The 24,059-nt window shown below is 37.7% G+C and overlaps 2 protein-coding genes across 4 annotated transcripts in view; one reads left to right on the top strand and one right to left on the bottom strand.

The window, feature by feature from the left end:
* Window positions 1-1,287: 1,287 nt before the first annotated feature.
* LOC117915944 (histone H3.2) lies at window positions 1,288-1,877 on the top strand. The gene has a single exon (XM_034831709.1). It carries the CDS (start codon window positions 1,340-1,342, stop codon window positions 1,748-1,750), a length of 411 nt encoding a protein of 136 aa, XP_034687600.1. The 5' UTR covers window positions 1,288-1,339; the 3' UTR covers window positions 1,751-1,877.
* A 348-nt stretch (window positions 1,878-2,225) lies between these two features.
* Window positions 2,226-24,059, bottom strand: part of LOC117915943 — a 32,255-nt gene continuing 10,421 nt past the window's right edge. For all 3 annotated transcript variants that reach the window (XM_034831706.1, XM_034831707.1, XM_034831708.1), the window contains 11 exons: window positions 22,230-22,304; window positions 14,709-14,785; window positions 13,760-13,889; window positions 8,803-8,892; window positions 8,225-8,290; window positions 6,942-7,033; window positions 4,986-5,051; window positions 4,810-4,876; window positions 3,664-3,752; window positions 3,280-3,406; window positions 2,226-2,623 (listed from right to left, as the gene is read on the bottom strand). In XM_034831706.1, coding sequence (XP_034687597.1) covers window positions 2,540-2,623; window positions 3,280-3,406; window positions 3,664-3,752; window positions 4,810-4,876; window positions 4,986-5,051; window positions 6,942-7,033; window positions 8,225-8,290; window positions 8,803-8,892; window positions 13,760-13,889; window positions 14,709-14,785; window positions 22,230-22,304 — 963 coding nt within the window. In that variant the 3' untranslated portion in view covers window positions 2,226-2,539. The remainder of the gene's footprint in view (window positions 2,624-3,279; window positions 3,407-3,663; window positions 3,753-4,809; window positions 4,877-4,985; window positions 5,052-6,941; window positions 7,034-8,224; window positions 8,291-8,802; window positions 8,893-13,759; window positions 13,890-14,708; window positions 14,786-22,229; window positions 22,305-24,059) is intronic.

The following is a 24,059-nucleotide window of genomic DNA, read 5'->3' as shown; positions in this document are numbered from 1 at the left end:
GTGAGAGGATTCCAATTAGTTTTTGTGTTTAAATCCAAGTGTTACAATAATGTTCTTGATTGATGATGTTTTTGGCTTCATGGGTGTCCTCAAATGTGGGTTACTCAATGCCCTAAGTAAGCCTATTTTGTTCTTAAATTTTCCTTCTGTTTGGGTACATTGTCTTGTAGAGGCCTAGGTGAAAAGGACAATATACCATCTTTTTGTATGGAATCTCACCTTTAATGGAAAAAAGAGTTTTTCAGAATGTATGGTTGAAATGGGCAGCAAGAGGATTGAAAAGATAATTGGCTTTGATGAATTCAAGTTATAAATACTATATCGTACTCACCCTAAATTTGGTATAGTTTTGATTTCTTGTATTGTATTTTCAAAGATTGATAAGTAGATGGTGTAAACCCTATGTGATAAATCTTCTCAAAATCTCAAAAATATCTTAAATTATTGCTATAAAGGTAGGTGACCTAGAATATCAATATTATGTTTGATTCCAATACCATCACAAATCTTCTCCAAATCTAAAAAATATCATGAATTATTGATACAAAGGTGGGTGACAAAGAATATTAATATTATGTTCCATTCTAATAAACATGATTTCAGATTCAATCGATTTCTTTAGGTTGATAAAAGGACCTATTAGACATTTAGACAAAATTTAGGATAGACATTATTTTATTTTATTTTAAAAAAAAAATGTTTAGGAGTTAAATTGAGAGACCCAAAAAAAAAAAATTGTATTGATTTTTCTAATTTACTATATTTATATATATTAAAATTTTCATAACCTTTTAATGTTACTTATTTTCCTTTTATTATTGAATTATAAAATAAATTTTTATTTCATAAACTGCTCTGGCTCGTATCTTACACTCGAATCTCTCTTTAGGTCAAGTTTCTTTACAAATATGGGAAAGTTTTTATTCCCTAGAAGGATCTCTCGTAACAATGGGCTGGCTATTAAATGGGCCCTAACCCAAGTTTGGATAGATATAGGGCCTGAGGTCCAACTATGGACTCTCAACACAATGGCAGTGGCTCATGGACTCATAAGCCCACAACCTAGTCTTAACTCTTAAGTATTCAAGTGGCCAGTTGACAACTAATCCTATTGGTTTTTTTGTAGTACGCATGGATAGTGATCCGCGTGACACTACTCAAGAAACTATTAGCCGTTGATTACCTCAACAATCCAGCGGTTGATATTTGCTCTCCAAAAAACAAAACTTTCAAAGCTCCCGCGCTTGCCCACCATTCTTTGCTACAAATACACCCCTCCAAGGCCTGCATTTCCACCATTCTAGAGAAGCAAACTACATCAGATTTCTGAAAGAGTGAGATGGCTCGTACCAAGCAGACGGCTAGGAAGTCCACCGGAGGGAAGGCCCCGAGAAAGCAGTTGGCCACCAAGGCTGCTCGAAAGTCTGCGCCGGCCACGGGAGGGGTAAAGAAGCCCCACAGGTTCAGGCCGGGAACAGTGGCGTTGAGGGAGATCAGGAAGTACCAAAAGAGCACTGAACTCTTGATCAGGAAGCTACCGTTCCAGAGGCTGGTTAGGGAGATTGCTCAGGACTTCAAAACGGATCTGAGGTTCCAGAGCAGCGCTGTGGCTGCTCTCCAGGAGGCGGCCGAGGCGTACCTGGTTGGTCTCTTTGAGGATACCAACCTCTGCGCCATTCACGCCAAGAGAGTCACCATCATGCCCAAGGACATCCAGCTCGCTCGCAGAATCCGCGGCGAGAGGGCTTAGGCTAGCGTCTCGTGAAATCGAAGTTACCAGATCTAGGTTTTGTTCTCTAGATGTTCCCATTATGTGATCCGGTGATGGAGATGTAAATGTTATTGAAATCTAATGTTGAAATTGATTAAATTATTCATGTTTTTTTCTTGTTCTTTTCTTCTCTGTTGATGGGTCTGGTATTGCATTCTGGGCGCCCATGACAGCTCAATTCTGATGTTATTTTTGAAGGGTGAGAAGTGAGAGAAAAGACTTGATAGAGGTACGAAGGTCAAAATAACTCTGTTTGTCTGGGTTTGTGCACTTGAAAATGGTTTATTTGGGTACGCGATCGGATAATCCCCTATTTGATCAAATTGAGTGGATGGCTTCATTGGACCCATCAATGCAGACCAGGGTGGCAATGCACTGCAAGGAACTAGGTTCCACTAAAATCTTCCAGGGTGAACCTAGTCTTCAGCTTCATTTCAATCATATTCAAATTATATAGAAATGAAAAAAGACCCAATTGTTGTATGTGTCATTGAATGAAAATGGGCATTGGGCTGAAGCAGAAACGCTTCCTGATACAATCTTCATGGGGTGATATTATTATAGAAAAAGACAGATTTTTTCCAAGTTCATGTGATCAATGAAATTATATTTTGACATTGCTTGGAAGTGTTCTTGAAGCACATATATTATTGGACGGTTTCCTTTGTCGTACTGGAGGATTTCATGCCCATCTGGCCCTAGTTGATTAAAAATCCATGTGTGCAAAGATATTCGGCTTCAACTCTGGACATATAAACTTTGCTCTGATCACAAAGGGCCTTCCTCTTTGCTTTGGCAATGGTCTCCTTGGCATGACTTGTGCCTTTGGGAAATCACTAGCAGGGATGATTGCTGCACCATATATAATTGATTAGGAATCAGACTTCTGTTCATTCTCAAATGGGAAAATCAGTAAAATATATCAATGACATTGGATGAGATTTCCGTGAAATGAATTTAACAACATGCTATCATCCAAGATCAATGAGGCATGCATTGGTTTATCCTATTCTCTGGAAACTACTTCCCATTTTGAAATAAGCATCTTTCCTCATTTGGCAGTTTTATACTCCAAAAGAAATACCCAATGGGTGGCATTAGTTTTCTCAAACTATTTTACTAGAGCATATCTGCATTCAATTCTATAATTCTTTAGAGATTGATTTCTATAAACGTGCAATTAGCTTCTTTATTTTCCATCCACCCAAAAGAATAACTGGAAGAAAGGTAATGTTTCTTAAATACTATAACAATCCTACAAAAGAAATCTGCAGGCAGTGTCAAAACAGTGACTGGAACATGCTCAAGTATTGCTAGTGTTTGGAAATACTTTGATTCCTTTTAAGGCAAAATTTGCTTTGTTTTTTCCACATGCATTTTCGTAACACATTTGAAGAGAAGCAAAATCCAAAAAGCAGCTTATGTGAGTTACGAGGACTGGAAGCAGTTCAAAAAAGGCATGAAATAAAAGCATAACTGCTTTTGGAGGGAGAAGAATATGTACAAACCTTGGTTCCAGCTATGATGGTGCCATTGAGGGGATGAGTGGCACATGCAGTAACACCTTCAGACAAGGGAACAAACATGTTTTGTTTTCTCTGGTTTTTTACACCAGATAAGCTCTGCATATCCTCGCTATGGCAACAAAAGATGCAAGTAAGCAATAACTTTAAAATAAAAATTAACTATAAAAAACCACATCTCATCCATTCTTTTTTTTTTCTTTAAAGACTTAGACTTGGATCATAACACATATCCATTTAGTGGAATATGATGTGGCTTCCTCAGAACATAAAAGAATTAAACAAGAGATAATTTCCAAGTACTCCTAGAGAAACCCGATGACCATTTAACATGTGCTTAAAATTGTAAATTGGGATTTAGTGTCCTACCTGTACTCAACATGACAGGGAGAACTGGAGTCTGGATAGAAATCTAAAAGATGAATGCCATTATCTGATGATGATCCAACCGCATAGATCTGTATAAGAAGACATCACAGAGTAGAGTTACACTTTGGCCTCATGAGTGGGCTAATTATTTCGAGTCCTACAGAGTTGACCATGCAATATGAAATGATCTTTAACTTGAAAAGAGAATAAGATTGTGAAAAATATTGAAGCAATTCACCAAAACAATAGCACATGCCTCAAAGTATATAAGGTGCCTACACAAAATGTAGTTTCTAATGAACTTACAATATGATTCTGTCTCCATTGATCACCTTCTACTGAAACCAAAAGGTTCTCCAAAGAGTGAATTTTCCAACATTCATGAAGATTATAAAGTTTGTTCTTGCATTAGATGGCTTGCCAACTAATTCATTCTATTTCCTTTGTTAATTGTTCTCTGTACGTCAAGAGTGTAAAGTTCTTTTTACAAGGTTTATAGAGATCTGATAGAGAAGAAAACTTCTAGGAGAACAGGAAAATAGAAGTTTATTTTAGGATTCACGTTTGTGTGTCAACACTTTAGGGATTTCCAAGCTCAGGATTTCAGACAAAAATATTTTTCCATACACAGAAAAGCATGCATATGCTAATCCACTTTGCCCACTAATTATTTGCATAATAAACATGAAACTACAAATTATGTTTGAAAAAGAATAATTTGTCTTTGTGCACATATTTTTCTAATTATCAATATTGAAAGACTACACATGAAAGCATGCATGGAACCACATCCACTTTGACCACTCATTAATTGTAGGAACTCCTTGAGTTAGTTCCAAAATTCAACTAAAGTAAACAGATAGAATATTGTTTTACTGTAATGCTTATCATACTGGACAAGCCAAAGTTGAACATTGCATGCTCTTCTTGGATGACAACCTATTTTTTCCCACTATTGTAGAATATGTGGATAGCCAAATGGGCAATTTTCTAAAGTATTAGGCAATTTTCATAAGGTCAATTGTCAAAGAATTCATGATGTTTTATACAAAAAAATAAATAAATACATAAATAACACTAGGGGTTAGATGATGACATAATAAAACTAAGTTGAGTCCAGCCAAATCAAAGAATGAAATTTCTTACTGAATATGTTGGTAACCATGACGGTTTTCTGACATATGATACATCAGCTGAACTATTTGAGCCATTCCTAGTCCCTCAAGATAAACAAGAAATAAATAATTAGAAATTGAATACAAAGTCTTAAAGATTCCAATTACTATAAAATGCCACTTAAAAGGGTATTCAACTTTTCTTACAGCCAAGCTGGGGGAGGGCAATGAATATGTGTCACTTGAAAATTATGAATATCCAAAACACCTGACCTGTATTATGTAATGAATGGTACATAATCAGAATAACAAGATTGGCAAAAGCACATCGTCTCACATCTGGATTAGGTTAAACACTTGTCAATTAAACAAAACTTAGAATAATCAACTGCTGTTAACTTAACCATACAGCACCTCATTAGTTCATTCTGTAGTCTCTATTGAACGTAACCATGACACTGTCTTCGTGTTTTAATTACACTCATAAAACCATCTCCTCTTCAATGCACAAACCACAGCAATTTAGTTAAATCTTTCCTCATCTTATCACCCACCGATGCTACCTCTAGGTTGCTGGCCAAGCATTCATTCTTAGCAGGTTTTGAATATCAATTTTAAGCATTATGTCTGGATTCAGAACCATGGGTATGCCAATGAATACATTAATACTAACGGCAAGTAAAAAATGACTTCTATAGAAAAATTTTGGAAAAGTGATTTTTTAGTGTAAGTTGAGAAAATTTTTAGAAGATACAATAGCATAAATATAAGATTGAAATATTGCAGAAAAAAAAACATATAATTACAAGCATGCAAATTTTAAAGGTTGAAATGTTCACAGGGAGAATATAAAATATATCCGCAAATTAAAACACCATTTAATTGTTGAAATATCCACAGCTTAAACATCATTTACGTTAAAATATCCAAAAGAATTTACTACATTTTGTACCATCTCATGGGCAAACTCTTTCTAACATTCAAGTTGCAAAAAAGAAACTAAAAAAGCTTTCCAAGTCAATACTATGCTTTCTTTTTCTATTTTTATGAGCTGTAACATTTGTAATACTCCAAAGAATAGCATTACTTATTTACTGTAGGAAGGGAGTTTCTTTTTATTTTTTTCAACCAATCTCTCAATCTTTCATTAAAAAACTGGGTATAAGGATCACAGATATGAGATATGGGTGTCAATTCTCAAGTGGTCTTCAGTAGTTATTTATAATTAGAATCTTCAATTTTATATCATAGACATCCAAGTTTTATTTTAACATTTACACCTCTAGTCTAACTTCAAATAGTGTCCAAAAAGAATTCAAGAGGATGATGCTATTCCACAGAAATGGCATCTAAGTTTATGAACATGGTGAGTGCATAGTATGACCACACAAACCTGACCTTACAATAGACAATAAAAACAAGGACGAAAATGATGCCCATAACATTGTTAAAGTTTTCAATCAGTAAAATGATGTTAATTAAGCTTATAACATTTCAAACCTGAGCTGTGAAATCAACATCATGGGATTCATTTGAGAACAAACAATGGAAACCATTACTAGTGCAACAACTATGGCCAGTTTGCAAGAGGGGCAACCATAGTTCAGTCATTTGAAAGTTTCATTGAAGCAGTTTGTTCAAATCAAATGTAACCCATAAAAAGCAACTGAAAACAAATATCTTTGCAGTAATAGTAACAAATATTGTCAGGTTCATCCCATTGTTGGCATTTGCAATCATGTTCCAATTATATGGAACAAACAAACACCTAAGCATGACTAAAGCATGCCAGTACCATTTTGTCTATTACCAATATTAAATGCCTAACCTTATTGCTTTTTCCATCCAATTTTATGGATGATTGAATTAAAGAATCATGCTTCCTTGCAATCAAGGTAACAACCAAAATTTAAGAATCGTGATCAATGCTTTGTACAAATTTTTCTTTCTTATGACGAGTTTTGTAAAAAAACCATGTTTACTATTTGTTTATCTAAAACAATTACATCATACAACATATGGATCAGTAATGATATCTCAAAAGGAGAAGTGTTGATATTAATTCCCACAAAGAAGCAAGAAGAATCAGTAGATACATGAAAAACAAAGAGGAAGAAAGAAAGAAAGAAAAAAGAACACCACTGCATTTCTTTCCAAACCTACCAACCGTCATCAAGATGGAATGCCAATTGATATGGGCAAGATGGATCAAGATCTACTGAGTGTATTTCCTTTGAAATGATATCTGCTTGTGCCTGCAGAATAATGACTTGTGATAAAGTGTAAACCAAGGGTGTGCTAAAGTTGTCTTTATACAGAATAAGGCACTGTATTTGAAGACCCAGATCTTGGCACAGGAAGAAACGATGCAAACAATATAAACACATAGAAAATTTCCAGAGGGGGATCAAACACCTACAATTCCTGTAAATCTACTGATCTTTTGAATTTGGAAAGTCAGAAGCATCTTTATAACATGACATTAAATAGTACAGTTTAGCCTGTATACGTGTGCTATTCGCAGAAAAATAATTAACACCAATACGTGGGAATCCCCTCTAAGCAAGTCAAATGATGCTAAATTTTCCCCTGAAGTTAATCATTTATGACAATACCACTCCATTAGTATAAAATTATGTACAACCCACAGAACTTTGTTGTAATGATGCCAGATAATATCAATATATTTGTCTTAAAAAAGGATTAAGAGAACTCCAAAAGAGTGAGAATTGATCACGATTAATATGACAAAACAACTGAGGCTTCCACTTCCCACCTACAATCCCTTCAGTCAAATTGTTTCACATGTGAAACTTGGGTGCGTATGGAAGTCAGGATGACAGCGAGTATAAAAACTTTGGTCAAATGACATTAACAATGACCAAAAATTTGAATATAACTTTCATAATGGATATTTATCATTCCCATTTCACGGAAAACAAAGCCACTGACAAACATTGCATGTAGACTTTGAGAGCAGAAATGAACCTTTCCTTTGTAAATAAAGAAGATAGGCTATCTATGATGGCTAAGATACATTTTTATGATTACAAAGCATCCCCGACCCTATACTCAGAAGGGATTGAGGCACAGGATTTATCCTAGTGGATCACATAACTGCTAGCAAACTGCATTATCTGATAAGCCCAAGCAGAGTTAAGCCTGAACCTTTGGTTCCTGAGCCATGGTCCAAAATCACTAAGCAGGGGAATTATAAAAAGAAAAAATTTGAAATTCATTTTCTAGAAAGAAACACATTTCAAAAGCCAAAATGGTATGAACATCTGAAGAACCCAATTTGTGTGCTTCAAAAGTGATGGTACAAAAAGTGGGGGGCTGTGTTGAATTTGTTGGGGATATCGCTGCAATGCAATACATCAATAGCTAGTGAAGATAACTGAGAACGAAAGAAAATAGCAACAAAATTACTACATACATACACATACCTTCAAGGGCTCAATTTTCTCCAGCATTGATGCTAACTTTATAGATGCTAGAGGAGGATGATATACCTAAATCAACAAAAATTATAGATAACAAGAATAAAAAATTTAGTGCATTTACACAGGTAATTACGGAAAAAAATTCACTAATTATAAATAAGAGAGTATATTTATATATAAAGAAGTAATTTTGTTAATTACATCATATAATTTTTTATATAATCACTAAGTAATAGATTGTAGAAAAGTAAAAAGATTCGATATAAGAATATATAATAGATTTAATAGAAAGGTTCAGCTCATAATTTGGAATAAATGGACAAATTTAGTGATATGTGTGACTAAGTAACAAGGATGCTAATAGGGGAACAGGTGTTCAACATAGCAATCTAAAAACAATGTATAGTAAGAGAAGGGCACTGGTGCCTGAAAAAAGTAGTAAACATGACAAACACTAACATGGCTAACAATAACAGGATTCATATATGCTAATAAGGTTGTCATTGTTCAATTTTCAAATAGAAAGGAAAGGAGGCAGAATAATAATATGAAAAGTATAAATTAGCAGCCAATTACTGGACCTCTTTATGGCTTTGAAAAGCAGCAGATGTTCTTCCTCCACGAAGATCCCACATATATATAACCCCAAGTTTGCCAGCTCCAAAAATGATCTACAACAATTATATGAAAAATGTGTGTACTGAGGCTTTTTCAAGAGTGATAACAGAGAATATGCAGGGAAAGTTAGTATCTTAGGGGATAAAACCATGCAATTGCATCTGCATATTTCCATGTAATAAATGAAGTTTCAAAAGGTCACAAAAGAACATTCATTTTTTTTTTTGGTAGGTAAAGTAAAATATCTATTAAAAAAGGGGTGTCAAAAGAGTGACTCAAGGTATACAATACCTATACGCCCACTGCCAAAACGGTCAAAAGAAGAGAGGAAAACAACCAAACAAACGAGACTAAAACAACCTCAATAAGAGCCCAACCAATCAATAAAACTAACTAAAGTTAGAGGATAATCATCTAGAAACAACTTTGCCTCTGACCAAGGGGAGTAAACAAAAGAATATTTTAGTCTCTAAATCAAAAGCATGTCATCATCAAAGGCCATTTTATTCCTTGCCTTCCATACCGTCCAAAAGATGTGTAAAGGAGCTGCTCTCCAAACCTTCTTGCATTTTTTTCCTACAAATGAACCATGCCAATTGAGAAGAGTCTCTCTAACCGATGAAGGAAGCACCTAGGACACCCGAACCAAAGAAAAGAACATCTCCCACAAGACCATTGTTTTAGCATAGTGAATAAGAAGATGGTCTTGGTCTATAGTCTCTTCATTCTCATGGCACATAAAACACCTATTTACTAAGGCCTACCCTCTTTTTTGAACTAAATCCAAGGTTAAAGCTTTACCCCACATTGCCTCCCAAGCAAAGAACTTAATCTTAGGTTGCACCTACATGTTCCAAATGCGAAGAAGAGTCGCCTGATTCTAAGGCATTGTAAAGAGACTTAGGTTGCACCTACATGTTCCAAATGCGAAGAAGAGTCGCCTGATTCTAAGGCATTGTAAAGAGATTTGACCAAAAACTAGCCACTCTTCATTTTAGTCCAAAGCACTGTGTCCTCCACATCTCCACACACTCTCTTCCCATGCAACTACACCAAAAAGCTTTTGACCACCTCCACCTCCCAATCATTAAAGGGTCTAAAGAAGCAAGGATTCCATCCCCCCCTCAATCGAGAAGTCCAAAATATCCACCACCCACACCTCTTTAGAATCAAATAAAGCAAACAAGGATGGAAAAGAGACACACAAAGGAAAATCCCCACACCACTTATCCTTCCAAAATCTCACCTTCTGCCCATTACCCATTGAGAAAGAGATCCTAGTACTCATAAGATCCCAATCCTTCCTTATCCATTTCCACAACCCAACACAATACACCTCTGTCACCTCTTGAGAGCACCCCACTTTCTTCCCCATACTTCCCTCTAATCACTTGATTCCACAAAGCCCCTCATAGGAATCCGGATAAGTGCCATTGGTACCATTCCTGCTTCTTTCTCTTGTCCCTACCCTATTACATATATAGGAACAGAGGCTTCTCACAAAGATTGATTGGAAGACCCATAGCTTGAGAATTCCCCAGTCGGAGTTTGAGCTTCAAACTAGCTATGTGCTAAAGAAGCAAGCCCTAACCTAAGCCCTATAGGAAGGAAGAGTAGTGCTACTAAGCGAAGAAAGGTGCTTGCATTGATTGACTTTCCGCAGGGAAAGAGCAGCCCAACTCAACTCCTTGATGAAGTGAAGCAAGCGAACTGAACCTTATAACCTAGATCTGAACTCCCTGGAAATGAATACCTGACTTCCGCAGGCATAGATACCATAGGCTTTCTATCCAATACTCTTTCCATGCTCCGATATGAGTTGAGTTTCGAGTAGTCGATTTTTCTAGACTCCTATAGGTAAATCCTTTTCTTTGTTCTTTCTTTCAATGTCAATGCTTCGGGTTCTACTAGACACACAGCGAGAAGTCGTTCTACTCTGTTCAGCTATCCCTAACACACTACACCAAGCGAACCATCTAAGACCGAACCGTCTAACCTAGCTAGATCTGAGCTACCTGGATCCGTTTGTCAGTAAGTAATGGAGGAGGAGTTACCTGGATTGAGAAAGTCTGAAGGATTAGTACCCCTCGGTCCAATTCCAGCTGTTGTTGCTCTATCAGGACTTCCTAGGTAAATCGAGTATGTGAAAAAATTGTAAACAAATTCTCACACATAGTCAAACCTTATACAATAGGTTCTCAGTCTACATCGATAGTTGCTTGAAGCCGATAGTGGGTAAGTGTTAGATGAACGAACCCTCTTGTGGATCGTTTTCTCTTTCACGTTAATGAATCGAGGAATTGCGTATATTCGTAAACCGCCAATTCCATTTGCAAAGAAAAGCCTTATTGAGAGTGGAAAGACACTTGACCCCCAAACCCCTTTCTTTTTATCGAAGCACACAATCTCCCATCTTACTAAATATGGCTTCCACTCCAAATTCCCACCTCCTCAAAGGAAATCTCTCTGAATTTCCTCTAACCTATGTCTAACTAAGCTTGGCAAGTGTTATCCCATCTTACAAAAGAACATTCATATATTCAGGATCATCAGAAGAAAAATATAAAGTCAATATAGGGTGCAAAATCACATAATTAGCAAATTGGTAGACCAAATATTCTAAAAACAGTTTTTCCCCCATTGAGACTTAAACCTAGAACATCCCAACCCTGTACCACTTGAGTCAGGCCTCGAAAACAGAATTGATACCAAAAATTCAAGACATTTGAGTGATGTCCAGATGATGAAATATACCTATTGAAATGTTGGATCAAGCTTGTCTACAATCGAATTTGTCCAAACCCAAAGATTGTAGGAAGTGGAGACATGACTTAATTGTCCAATTCTTTTCTTCAATGCCATAGTATGCACAACATGGGCACTTCACTCATTTTGAAAAATTCATGTATACAGATTAAATAAGTACTGAAGGCAGTTTCCAAGACATTAAGAATGTTATTTCTATCATCTTTCATCTGAGATTGTGTTTGAGTCTGAAAGCCAGAGGATTTGCACAAGTATCCAATGTCCAAGCCTATGTCTTGTTGTGTCCAGAACGGTTTTGGAAAGGCTCTAAACATTGTACTACTAGGGTCTCTGATCACACTTCCAATCCCCATCTAACCTAGGCTACCTAAAGCACATCCATCAAAATTTAACTTAAATGAACCTACAAAAGGCAAAATCCATATAAAGTGTAAATCCCTATCTAACCCTTCCAACCTACATACCAAGTTCTAATCAAAGTGTAAAACACTACAAGGAATACATGCAAAAGTTGTAGTAATAGAGGTCTAGAAAGAGGAATAAAAATAAGTTAGACCCCAAATAGTATTTGAACTCCTCCAATTATTCTAAAGAGCCCTTACATTTCTCTCCCACCAAAATATCTAGATCAATGTGAGACAAGCAACACGTCAAAGTGCTCCGTCTCTGAGAGTACTACAGCTTAAAAAAATAGTCATCCTATCAGACACACTTTTGAAGGAGGCCCAAGGTCATCGGACAGTGTAAAAAAAAAAAATGGTTTTGATACACCATTTCCTAAATACATAGTGTAACAATCTAGACTAAGTGGTTCGTAAGGCCTCCTCACTTGTAGCAAGTTATTGATATTGATCTTGTTAGCCATTAGTCATACAAACGTCGTGTGATTTAGGTAGGGATTCAGATTTCCAAACACGCATGGAAAGAAAGAGATCTGAGTCACAAGTTTATATAGAGCTGAGAAGAAAGATTTTACAACAAATAAATCTGAGGGCGCCCATAACCAAGGTTTTACATCTAGAAAAGAAGACAAATACACATGAATAAGAGAGAACGTGAGAAATTCAATACCCTCATTTTTAAATTTGTAAGGTTATAAGGAAAATTAAAATTCTAAGATATAATGGAAGAAGAAAAATCAAGAATGGATGAAATAAGAGAGTTTCTAACTTTCACCTTTGGAAATTGAGAACAAAGTGGTTGGTATCCCTACCACAAGTCTTCCCAAAAAATGAATCTTAACACCATCACCCAATGGAAAGTAGGTGTGATTGGAAAGATCCAAGAAAACATGAGCAATAGCCTTCCTGGGCAACTTTGTGACCACCTAATTGCAATTTTGGCACTTGATTGCAAGTAGGTATCCTTTGCTTAATTTACAAAAAGAATGAGGAATTTTGGCATAAACATTAAGTTCAATGTCTTGTAAAGAAGATTCCTAGTTTTCTGAATTACAATGGAATCTCTTTCCAAGTCTTCAACATGGGAAGAGGAATTAAATTTTATGCGTTTTGCTCAACAATATTCTAAGACTCCATCATTTGGCTATCTAGTAGATTGATGAGAAACTAGAATTCAATTTCACAAGTTGTGATTTTTATACTCCAAGACTCCATTTTTTCGTTGTTTAGTAGATTGTTGACACTCAAAAGCATAGCCAAACTAGTAAAAACTAATGACTAAATCAAAAGGCAAAGAAAAAAGGTCCACCACTCCAAAGCAATAGGCTAAGAAGAAAAAACTATTCCACTCCATAGCAATAGGCCAAGAAGAAAAAGGTACTCCACTTCAAAGCAATAGGCTAAGAAGAAAACAAGTACTCCAGTCCAAAACAATAGGCAAGAAGGAAAACAAGTTCCACTACATTGTAATTGGCTACAAAGCAAAAAATGCACAACTCATCAAAGTTTCCTTGCATATAACATACTAATGAATGATTAGTCATTTTCTATGCTATAGCCAATTGTAGTTTTCAACAAATGCTATGGTAAGTGCATCTAGAAAGGTGCAAGAAAAAAAATATGCAGATTAACAAATAGAGAACATAATCAATACATTATTGTATCCAAGAAATGAACAAAAAGTTCATGCTTCAAGGAAATTCACAGTTAAACTTTACATGTAAACAAAACAGAAGGTTTTGTAGTAGTTGACCTGATTTTCTTCATTTAATTGGATACTATTAAGGGTGGTCCGGGAATTAGTTGTAAGCTCAAGACACGGAAAGTCACTCGCTCTTCTATCCCATAAATGGATTACACCACACATATCAGAAGCAAATAACCTATTAAAATGAACCAATAAAATAGAAAAAACCAATTAGAAAAACTGACTAATTCAAAGTCAAAACTTAATGAAAGAAACAATAACCAATTTACAAAATAATAAATATAATCATATAATACTAAAAATAGTTTTCAACTATGACAGCAAAACTTTCACATTGTGTACATTAAAGGTTAACTATTTACTTTGGGTTGCATATTTGATTGCTTGCCAACTATGATACATGGCTCCTCCAACTTCACCAAGCGTACCTGTCTCAACATGACACGACTTGGGTGTCGTGAGACCCCTTCCTGGGCCTTCTTGTATTTTGAGCGGTTTTGCTTGCTTCTATCATAACCCTAATTAGTTTGAGGTTATGTATATGTAGACATATAGCCCTAAGAAAGCCATTCTATTTTGAACTGTATTCTTTCACCATAGAGCATAGTACAATTGTCGTGACCCATGGACGCACCTCAAGCAAGAACATTAAATCTGCGTGATTGTCTCTCTTCTTTTATTCTTTTGCTCCTTGTTGGTTTTCATCAACAATCACTTATTTTCCTACAACACTTTGTGAAGCAAGAATTTCTATTAAAATTCACCCATTCTAAGATCACTACCAAATCATTATGGACTTTCATTGCATCCATGCTCCAGGATTGGTAATTGAACTATGATGTGAGATCCAAAGAAGTTAGCTTTCTTAGATTTCTTTTCAGTTCATGTTTTTCCTTTTTTTGAATGAGATATGTTTTCCCCCCACAAACTCCACCATTCTAGCCTAAAAACAAAATGAGCTTTTCCTTATCAAAGGCTTGCATGTTGTACTAACCTTGAATCATCAGTTGAAGTAAAAGCTATGTCAGATAAGCCTTTATGTGCATTGATAGTATGTCTCTTTTGCAAAACCTACAATAACACCAAGAGATATGTCATAAAGCATTAAAGTGATATTTTTCATAAAATACTAATAAGGAGAAAAGTGCAACAATTAATCTAAAGAAGGTCATCACAAACTCAAGAAACATGTTCATTACTCTTTGGTATGTTGTCCTCTTCCCATTAGATGCAAGATCATGAAATAGTGGCATGAGAACACTAAGAAGTACATTTCATAAAGCATTAACATCATATTTTTCATAGAATACTTTGTCCACTCCTTCCTGTTTGCAAATGTGTTTCTGCCCAAGACTAATGCTACTCTAGGAAGATTTGATAATTAGCAAAAGGGCATTGTATACTTCTTTAGATAAATAATATGCACATTCGATTATGTGCATGCCGGGTGGAAAGTGAAAACAAGAAACAGAAGCGCATTTGTCAAAAATAGGGGATGGATCCAGAGCAAAGGAAATGCCAAAGAAGATTATTAGAAAGAACTTGAGAAGATCACAAAAAATGCTCAATAAGTGCCCATGAGTTAGGGACTAGGACACTAGAAGCATTTACAATCTAGACAAGGCTTACAAGCTCCAAAATGAAGGCATGGTTTGTGCTGTTCTGAAAGTATCCCTAAAAGTTCCCTAAGATAATGCTTCTTAATTTCTTTAGAAGGCCTCTGCTCATGAGTTGATCAACACATACATATCTGAACAATTCACATTTCCATTCAAGTATAATTGACAAAAAATGCTCAAAATTCAACAACTCATGCTATTTTGGTAGAAAAGAAACAAAATCACACGTCATTTTGGTTAGAAAAAGAGTTAAATGGCATGAATGCAAATATATGATCAAAGGTTGATCTTTGACCAAAAGCAATAAATCAATCACTTCAGTCTACCAAAGTAATGAAGACCTTTTATCCCTAAAAGGGGCACCCATTAGTGAAATAACAAATTGGCCAGCAGCCCCTCATTCAAGTCTATGGTTGAACCCAAGAAATTGGCATATCATCCTAATTCCTAAAATTGCACTCACTACTCTTTTTTCCATAACGAAAACCACTCCACATATCAAATAGCAGACTGTCAAGTGGGATAAAAGAACAGAAGTATAGGTGATTAGCAGGGTGTGGGCAGGGCATTACATGATGATGATTTGATAGTGTTGAAATTTGGCATTCAAAGTTAGGGTTTTTTTTAATTTAGGAAAGTATTTTAGGAATAAAAAAGGAGAGATCATTTAGGATGATTCAGTTTCCTAATTTTAGGAGAGAATCAAGCTAGATTGATATTTTCTTATTCAGTCATTTGTGTATATATATGTGTATGGTGTGTACCTAAAAATATCAATAAAGGAATTCAGAAATTCTTCATGGTATCAGAGCCAGTTTTCTGAAACCCTAATCCCTTCTGGCCACCTCTTATTCAGGCCATCATTCATTCCGGCCAAATCTCTCTGGCCATCTCTCAATCCGACCATCTCTCATTCCGATCATCAGTCCCTGTTCTCAGAGCCAAGGGAGAAAACGCTTTCCGGTCGGTCGAATCGTCGTCAGAAAACATTCACCGCCGGCGACTTTTCCGGCGAACTTTTCCGGTGAACTTTTCCGGCGACGGTTTTTTCACACCGCAAGGAGCGTCTGGAGGAGATCTACAACTTTTCCCAAAACACCGGAGCCAGAAAGCCATCCACGCGCCACCCACGCGCGTTTTTTCCGGCCGGCGACTGCATCTCACGCGCCGGCGCGTGAGGGCGCGTGAGCCACTTTCCGGCGACGCGCTTCCTACTCCAAGCTCGCCTGACGCCGACCAACCACCCTACGTACCTGTTTCTGCCATCCAAGCCCTGCACGTGCCTCTTTTGGGGTCCTTTTGCCTCCGCGAGCCCTCCGATCAGTTTTTCCGACGTCCTCCGGCTATTTTTCCTCAACTCCAATCCTGCACGTGCCTTAGGAAGTGTTCTTCTACCTTTCCGGTCCATGACAAAATACGGAATGGCATCATCACAAGTATCCAGCATCACGTCACCAAAATTAGGAGGCAGATCTGAAATTCCAAACCTTTGTGGCAGTGATTCCTCTCCTATTCTCATCACAGGACACAAATTAAATGGTCATAACTATTTACAGTGGTCACAATCTGTGTTGTTGTTCATTTGCGGTAAAGGAAAGGATGAGTACCTCACTGGAGAAGCAGCCATGCCAGAAACTACAGAACCAGGTTTCAGGAAGTGGAAGATTGAAAACAGTATGATCATGTCATGGCTTATCAATTCCATGAACAATGACATAGGTGAAAATTTCTTACTGTTTAGGACTGCAAAGGACATATGGGATGCAGCCAAAGAAACTTACTCAAGTTCTGAAAATATTTCAGAACTTTTTCAGGTTGAATCAGCCCTACATGACTTCCGCCAAGGAGAATAGACAGTTACTCAGTATTACAACACACTCACAAGGTACTGGCAGCACCTTGACTTATTCGAGACTCACTCATGGAAATGTCCTGATGATGCAGCAACATACAGGAAAATTGTGGAACAAAAGAGATTGTTCAAGTTTTTCCTAGGACTAAACAGGGAATTGGATGATGTTAGAGGCCGAATCATGAGCATTAAACCCCTGCCAAGTCTCAGGGAGGCTTTTTCAGAGGTTAGGCGTGAAGAAAGTAGAAAGAAAGTGATGATGGGATCCAAAGAGCAACCTGCCCCAACATTGGATGCCTATGCCCTTGCTGCTCGGTCATTTAATAGTAGTGGTGGAGATCGTCAGAAACGGGATAGGCCTTGGTGTGATTATTGTAAGAAACCGGGCCATTATAAGGAGACTTGCTGGAAGCTTCATGGCAAACCGGCTGATTGGAAACCAAAGCCACGGTCTGACAGAGATGGCAGAGCACACGTGGCTGCCAACTCTGAGAGCACATCTGTTCCCGAGCCGAGTCCATTCAACAAAGAGCAGATGGAGATGCTACAGAAACTATTAAGCCAAGTTGGCAATGGCAGTACTACCGGTGTAGCCTTCACTGCTAATCGAGGAGGAATGAAGTCGTGGATAGTGGACACAGGTGCTTCTGATCACATGACAGGAGATGCTGCCATTCTTCAAAATTACAAGCCAAGTAATGGTCATTCATCCGTCCATATTGCTAATGGTTCAAAGTCAAAAATTGTCGGGACAGGTTCTATAAAACTTACTAAAGACTTATATCTTGACTCTGTCCTCCATGTTCCAAACTTGGATTGTAATCTTTTGTCCATTAGCAAATTGGCCCGTGATCTCCAATGTGTTACTAAATTTTATCCAAACTTGTGTGTTTTTCAGGACTTGAAATCGGGGAAGATGATTGGCAGTGCTGAACTGTGTTCCGGACTCTACCTCCTCTCATGTGGCCAATTCTCAAACCAAGTCTCTCAAGCAAGTTGCGTACAATCTCAGAGTATGTTAGAGTCTTTCAATTCTGTGTCAAATTCTAAGGTCAATAAAGATAGTGAGATTATAATGTTACACTATCGCCTTGGTCATCCTAGCTTTGTTTACCTTGCAAAATTGTTTCCCAAATTATTTATCAATAAAAATCCAGCATCTTATCACTGTGAAATTTGTCAGTTTGCAAAGCATACTCGAACAGTCTATCCTCAATCCCATACAAACCTTCGACTGTTTTCTCTCTAGTACATAGTGATGTGTGGGGTCCCTCCCGGATAAAAAATATTTCTGGCACTCAATGGTTTGTGACATTCGTTGATGATCATACACGGGTAACATGGGTTTTCCTTATGAAAGAAAAGTCAGAGGTCGGGCACATTTTTCAAACCTTCCATCTTATGGTTCAAAATCAATTCAATTCCAAAATTCAAGTCCTCAAGTCAGATAATGCAAAGGAATACTTTACTAGTAGTCTCAGTACTTATCTTCAAAATCACGGCATTATCCACATAAGTTCTTGCGTTGACACCCCACAACAGAATGGGGTGGCTGAACGCAAGAATAGACATCTCTTGGAGGTTGCCCGGTGCCTTATGTTTCCTCTAATGTTCCAAACTATTTCTGGGGGAAGCTATTCTCACAGCTACTTATTTGATTAACCGTATGCCATCCAGAGTGCTTACCTTTCAATCCCCACGTCAACTTTTCTTAAAACAATTTCCTCACACCCGTGCAGCCTCTTCTGATTTGCCACTCAAAGTATTTGGTTGCACGGCATTCGTTCATGTGTATCCTCAAAATCATAGCAAATTTGCTCCTCGAGCCAATAAGTGCATTTTCCTAGGGTATTCTCCAACCCAAAAAGGGTACAAATGCTATTCTCCAACCAACAAAAGATTTTACACCACCATGAACGTCTCTTTCTTTGAACATGTCTTCTTCTATCCCAAATCTCATGTTCAGGGGGAGAGCATGAATGAACATCAAGTTTGGGAGTCTCTTCTTGAGGGTGTACCTTCTTTTCACTCAGAATCACCAAATCCTTTCCAATTCGCGCCCACTGAGTTGTCCACACCCATACCGTCATCAGTCCAGCCAGCCCAGCACACAAATGTTCCTTCTCCTGTGACAATCCAGTCTACCATGCCTATTCAACCTATAGCCCCACAACTTGCTAATGAGAACTTACAAGTTTACATCAAGAGGAGGAAAAGACAGGAATTAGAGCACGGATCACAGTCAACATGTGGCCAATATATTGACTCCAATTCAAGTCTTCCTGAAGAGAACATAGGTGAGGATAGGGCTGGAGAGGTGTTAATTCCCAGCATTGATGATTCTACTCTGCCGATTGCATTGAGGAAGGGTGTTAGGAGATGTACAGATCATCCAATTGGGAATTATGTTACATATGAAGGGCTATCACCATCTTACAGAGCATTTGCTACTTCTCTTGATGATACTCAGGTTCCAACACAATACAAGAGGCATTCAAAATTTCAGAATGGAAGAAGGCAGTACAAGATGAGATTGATGCACTTGAGAAGAATGGGACGTGGACTATCACAGATTTGCCGGTTGGGAAGAGGCCCGTGGGGTGCAAGTGGATTTTCACCATAAAATACAAAGCAGATGGATCAGTCGAGAGATTCAAGGCTCGTTTGGTAGCTAGAGGGTTTACACAATCCTATGGGATAGACTATCAGGAGACTTTTGCTCCTGTTGCAAACTGAACACTATCAGGATTCTTCTCTCATTGGCTATCAATCAAGATTGGTGCTTGCAACAACTGGACATAAAAAATGTGTTTCTAAATGGTGACCTAGAAGAGGAAGTCTACATGGAAATACCACCTGGTTTCGAAGGAAGTATGGCAAAGAATCAGGTTTGCAAACTCCAAAAATCCTTGTACGGCCTTAAACAATCTCCCCGAGCCTGGTTTGATAGATTCACAAAAGCAGTCCTGAAGCTGGGCTACAAACAAGGTCAGGCTAATCATACTCTATTTGTCAAGAAGTCTCATGCCGGGAAAATGGCCATATTGATAGTCTATGTTGATGATATTATTCTATCTGGGAATGATATGGAGGAATTACAGAATTTGAAGAAGTATTTGTCAAAGGAGTTTGAAGTTAAAGATCTTGGAAATTTGAAATATTTCCTTGGTATGGAAGTGGCTAGATCAAGGAAGGGAATTGTAGTCTCTCAAAGAAAATACATACTCGATCTTCTTAAGGAGACCGGTATGCTTGGATGCAAACCAATTGATACTCCTATGGATAGTCAGAAGAAACTTGGTATCGAGAAAGAAAGTACACCGGTAGACAGGGGGAGATATCAGCGGCTCGTCGGGCGCTTGATTTATCTCTCACACACTCGGCCAGATATTGGCTTTGCAGTGAGTGCTGTAAGTCAATTCATGCACAGCCCCACTGAGGAACACATGGAAGCAGTCTACAGGATTCTTAGATATTTTAAAATGACACCAGGGAAAGGTCTATTCTTCAAAAAGACAGAGAACTGTGACACTGAAGTATACTCAGATGCGGATTGGGCAGGAAACATCATTGACAGGCGGTCCACTTCTGGATATTGTTCTTTTGTCTGGGGAAATCTTGTTACCTGGAGGAGTAAGAAGCAATCAGTTGTAGCCAGAAGTAGTGCAGAAGCTGAGTACAAAGCTCTTGCACAGGGAATCTGTGAAGGGATTTGGATAAAAAGGGTTCTTAGTGAACTGGGGCAAACGAGTTCATCTCCAATTCTGATGATGTGTGATAATCAGGCAGCTATAAGCATAGCAAGAACCCCGTGCATCATGACAGGACCAAGCACGTTGAGATTGACAGACACTTCATCACAGAGAAGGTGACTAGTGAGACGGTTAAATTGAACTATGTTCCTACCAAGCACCAAACCGCAGACATCCTCGCCAAAGCTTTACCTAGGCCTAACTTTGAAGACTTAACTTGCAAGCTGGGATTATATGATATATATTCTCCAGCTTGAGGGGGAGTATTGAAATTTGGCATTCAAAGTTAGGGTTTTTTTAATTTAGGAAAGTATTTTGAGGAATAAAAAAGGAGAGATCATTTAGGATGATTCAGTTTCCTAATTTTATGAGAGAATCAAGCTAGATTGATATTTTCTTATTCAGTCATTTGTGTATATATATGTGTATGGTGTGTACCTAAAAATATCAATAAAGGAATTCAGAAATTCTTCAGATAGTAAGTACAAAGGTTTTTGCAATAGTTGTGGTGGCTTGGATGGCAGTGTCTGCCTCCATGGTGGTAGTGATTAGATTTAATAATATCACAAAGTACAATTTATTGAAGTAGTAATAACAGTTCTGATACAGCATTATTGTCCATACAATTCCAAGCCTTAACGAAAATATAATTAGGACCAAAATCCTTTGTAATCTTCACATTTCCAACTCTAAATCTAACCTGAACAAAATTATCAGTCACATAAAAGTAAGGTTTGGTTGATTAACATGCTACTTATGAAACTGACATTTTAGAAAATGTCACTAGGGATGTGAACAATAAAATTACCAACCAACTATTTCCAAGGCTTGATGGAATGATATTAGGTTCAAAAGCCTATGCTATTTTAATCTTTCCATCTATGTTTGAAAGCTGCAATATTATTAGTCATACAAATAAAGTGAGGTTTGATTGATTAATATAGCTACATATGAAACTGACATTTAAGAAAATGTCACTAGGGATGTGACAATAAAATTATCAACCAACTATTTCCAAGGCTTGATGAATGTTATTAGGTTCAAAAGCCTCTGCTATTTTAATCTTTCCGTCTATGTTTGAAAGCTGCAATATTATTAATCACACAAATAAAGTGAGGTTTGGTCAATTAACATGCTACAAGTGAAATGCAATTAAGAGTAAATGGCTCCATTTAAAATTGTGTAAATGTGAATTTGGGAGTCTAGAGAAGACAATCACTACATATTACATCGAAAGAGAAAGCACTGTGGTAAAGGCATATAAAAAGTGATAAATAGGATAAGAAACTTACTACAACTGGTTCAGAAGAGATGTAACCAACATCAAAAATCAGTACTTCGTTACTTTTCATAGATGTGCACGCAACCTGAAGAAGTAAAGAAAGAAACAATACATTACCCAGATCTGATTAAGATGTTAAAACACCAAGCACATCAAAATATATGAAATCAACCAGAACATCTATTCAAACACATAAGTAAAGGATTCCAAACTAGAAGCATCAGCAAAGATTAAAAATGCCCAAGTGCATCTCCATGTTTCACTTTATAGAAACTACTGGATGCAACAAAATAAGATTCTGCTCAGAAGTCTAGAATCCAGGGAAATGCCCAAGTGCATCTCCATGCTAACCAACAACTTATCTTGGAAGAGGAAGAAGCTAGGAAGGAGGCAAGAGAGATGTATAAGAAGTGGGTCTTTTTAGAAGAAATGTCATGGAGGCAGAAGTCCAGGGAAATTTGGCTGAAAAAGGGGGATAGAAATACAAGGTTTTTTCATCAGATGGCTAACGCTCATAGAAGAAGGAATCAAATGAATAGAGTCAAAGTGAATGGAGATGGTACAATGAGGAAAGGGAGATCAAAGAGGAGATATGCAGGGTGTACCAGGGTTTGCTGGCAGATCCGGGGGGGTGGAAGCCCAAGATAGATGCCTTGCTGTTTGAAAGGTTGGAAGAGGGGGGATGTGGAGGGGCTGGAGAAGCCTTTCACGGAGGAGGAGGTTTTTAGGGCGTTGTCAGGCTGTTGTGGCGAGAAAGCGCCAGGCCTTGACGGCTTTTCAATGGCCTTTTGGCAATTTTCATGGGATTTTGTTAAAAAAGAGGTTATGATCTTCTTTAGGCAATTTCATGAGACCGGGAGCTTTGTAAGAAGTTTGAATGCAACTTTCCTAATGTTGATTCCTAAGAAAAGGGGGGCAGAGGACTTGAAGGATTTTAGGCCAATTAGCTTGGTGGGAGGGTTGTATAAGTGGCTAGCTAAGGTGTTGGCTAATAGAATGAAGGGTGTCTTAGCCAAGGTCATCTCAACGTCCCAAAACGCTTTTGTGGAGGGACGGCAGATTATGGACGCAGTGCTGGTCGCTAATGAGGCAATTGACTCCATTGTGAAAAGCAATAGAGGGGCGATTCTCTGTAAATTAGACTATGAGAAAGCCTATGATCACGTGGACTAGGATTTTCTTTTAGCAGTGATGGAGAAGATGGGATTTGGGGAAAGATGGTGCAAGTGGATAAAGTGGTGTCTATCCACTGTTAGGTACTCAGTTATGGTGAATGAAAGCCCTACGAGTTTTTTCCAAAGCTCAAGGGGGTTAAGGCAAGGTGATCCCCTGTCGCCGTACCTATTTGTAGTGGTGATGGAGGCTTTTAGTGTTTTGATAAAGAAGGCAGTGGCTGGGGGGTTTTTGGCGCCTTGTTTGATTCGGGGAAGAAGAGGCGAAAGGGTCCAGATATCACATTTGTTGTTTGCTGATGATACGCTGATATTTTGTGAAGCAAAGGGGGATCAGTTATTGTATTTAGGCTGGTTGCTAATGTGGTTTGAGGCAATTTCAGGGTTAAGAGTAAATCTGGAGAAAAGTGAGCTGATTCCGATTGGCAAAGTCGAGAATGTGGATGAGTTGGCTGATGAGTTTGGTTACAGGGTGGGAAAACTGCCTTCCACTTATTTAGGAATGCCGTTAGGCGCCCCGTTTAAAAGCGTTGCAACATGGGATGGAATAGAAGAAAGATTCAGAAAGAAATTGGCTATGTGGAAACGTCTGTACATTTCAAAAGGGGGGAGGATTACTCTAGTGCGTAATACCTTATCAAATTTACCGATTTATTTTATGTCGATTT

This window comes from Vitis riparia, chromosome 6 (genome assembly GCF_004353265.1).
Source record: "Vitis riparia cultivar Riparia Gloire de Montpellier isolate 1030 chromosome 6, EGFV_Vit.rip_1.0, whole genome shotgun sequence".
Lineage (NCBI taxonomy): Eukaryota > Viridiplantae > Streptophyta > Magnoliopsida > Vitales > Vitaceae > Vitis > Vitis riparia.
Note: the sequence above shows the minus strand (reverse complement) of the source record. Positions and strands in the feature narration are given on the sequence as shown.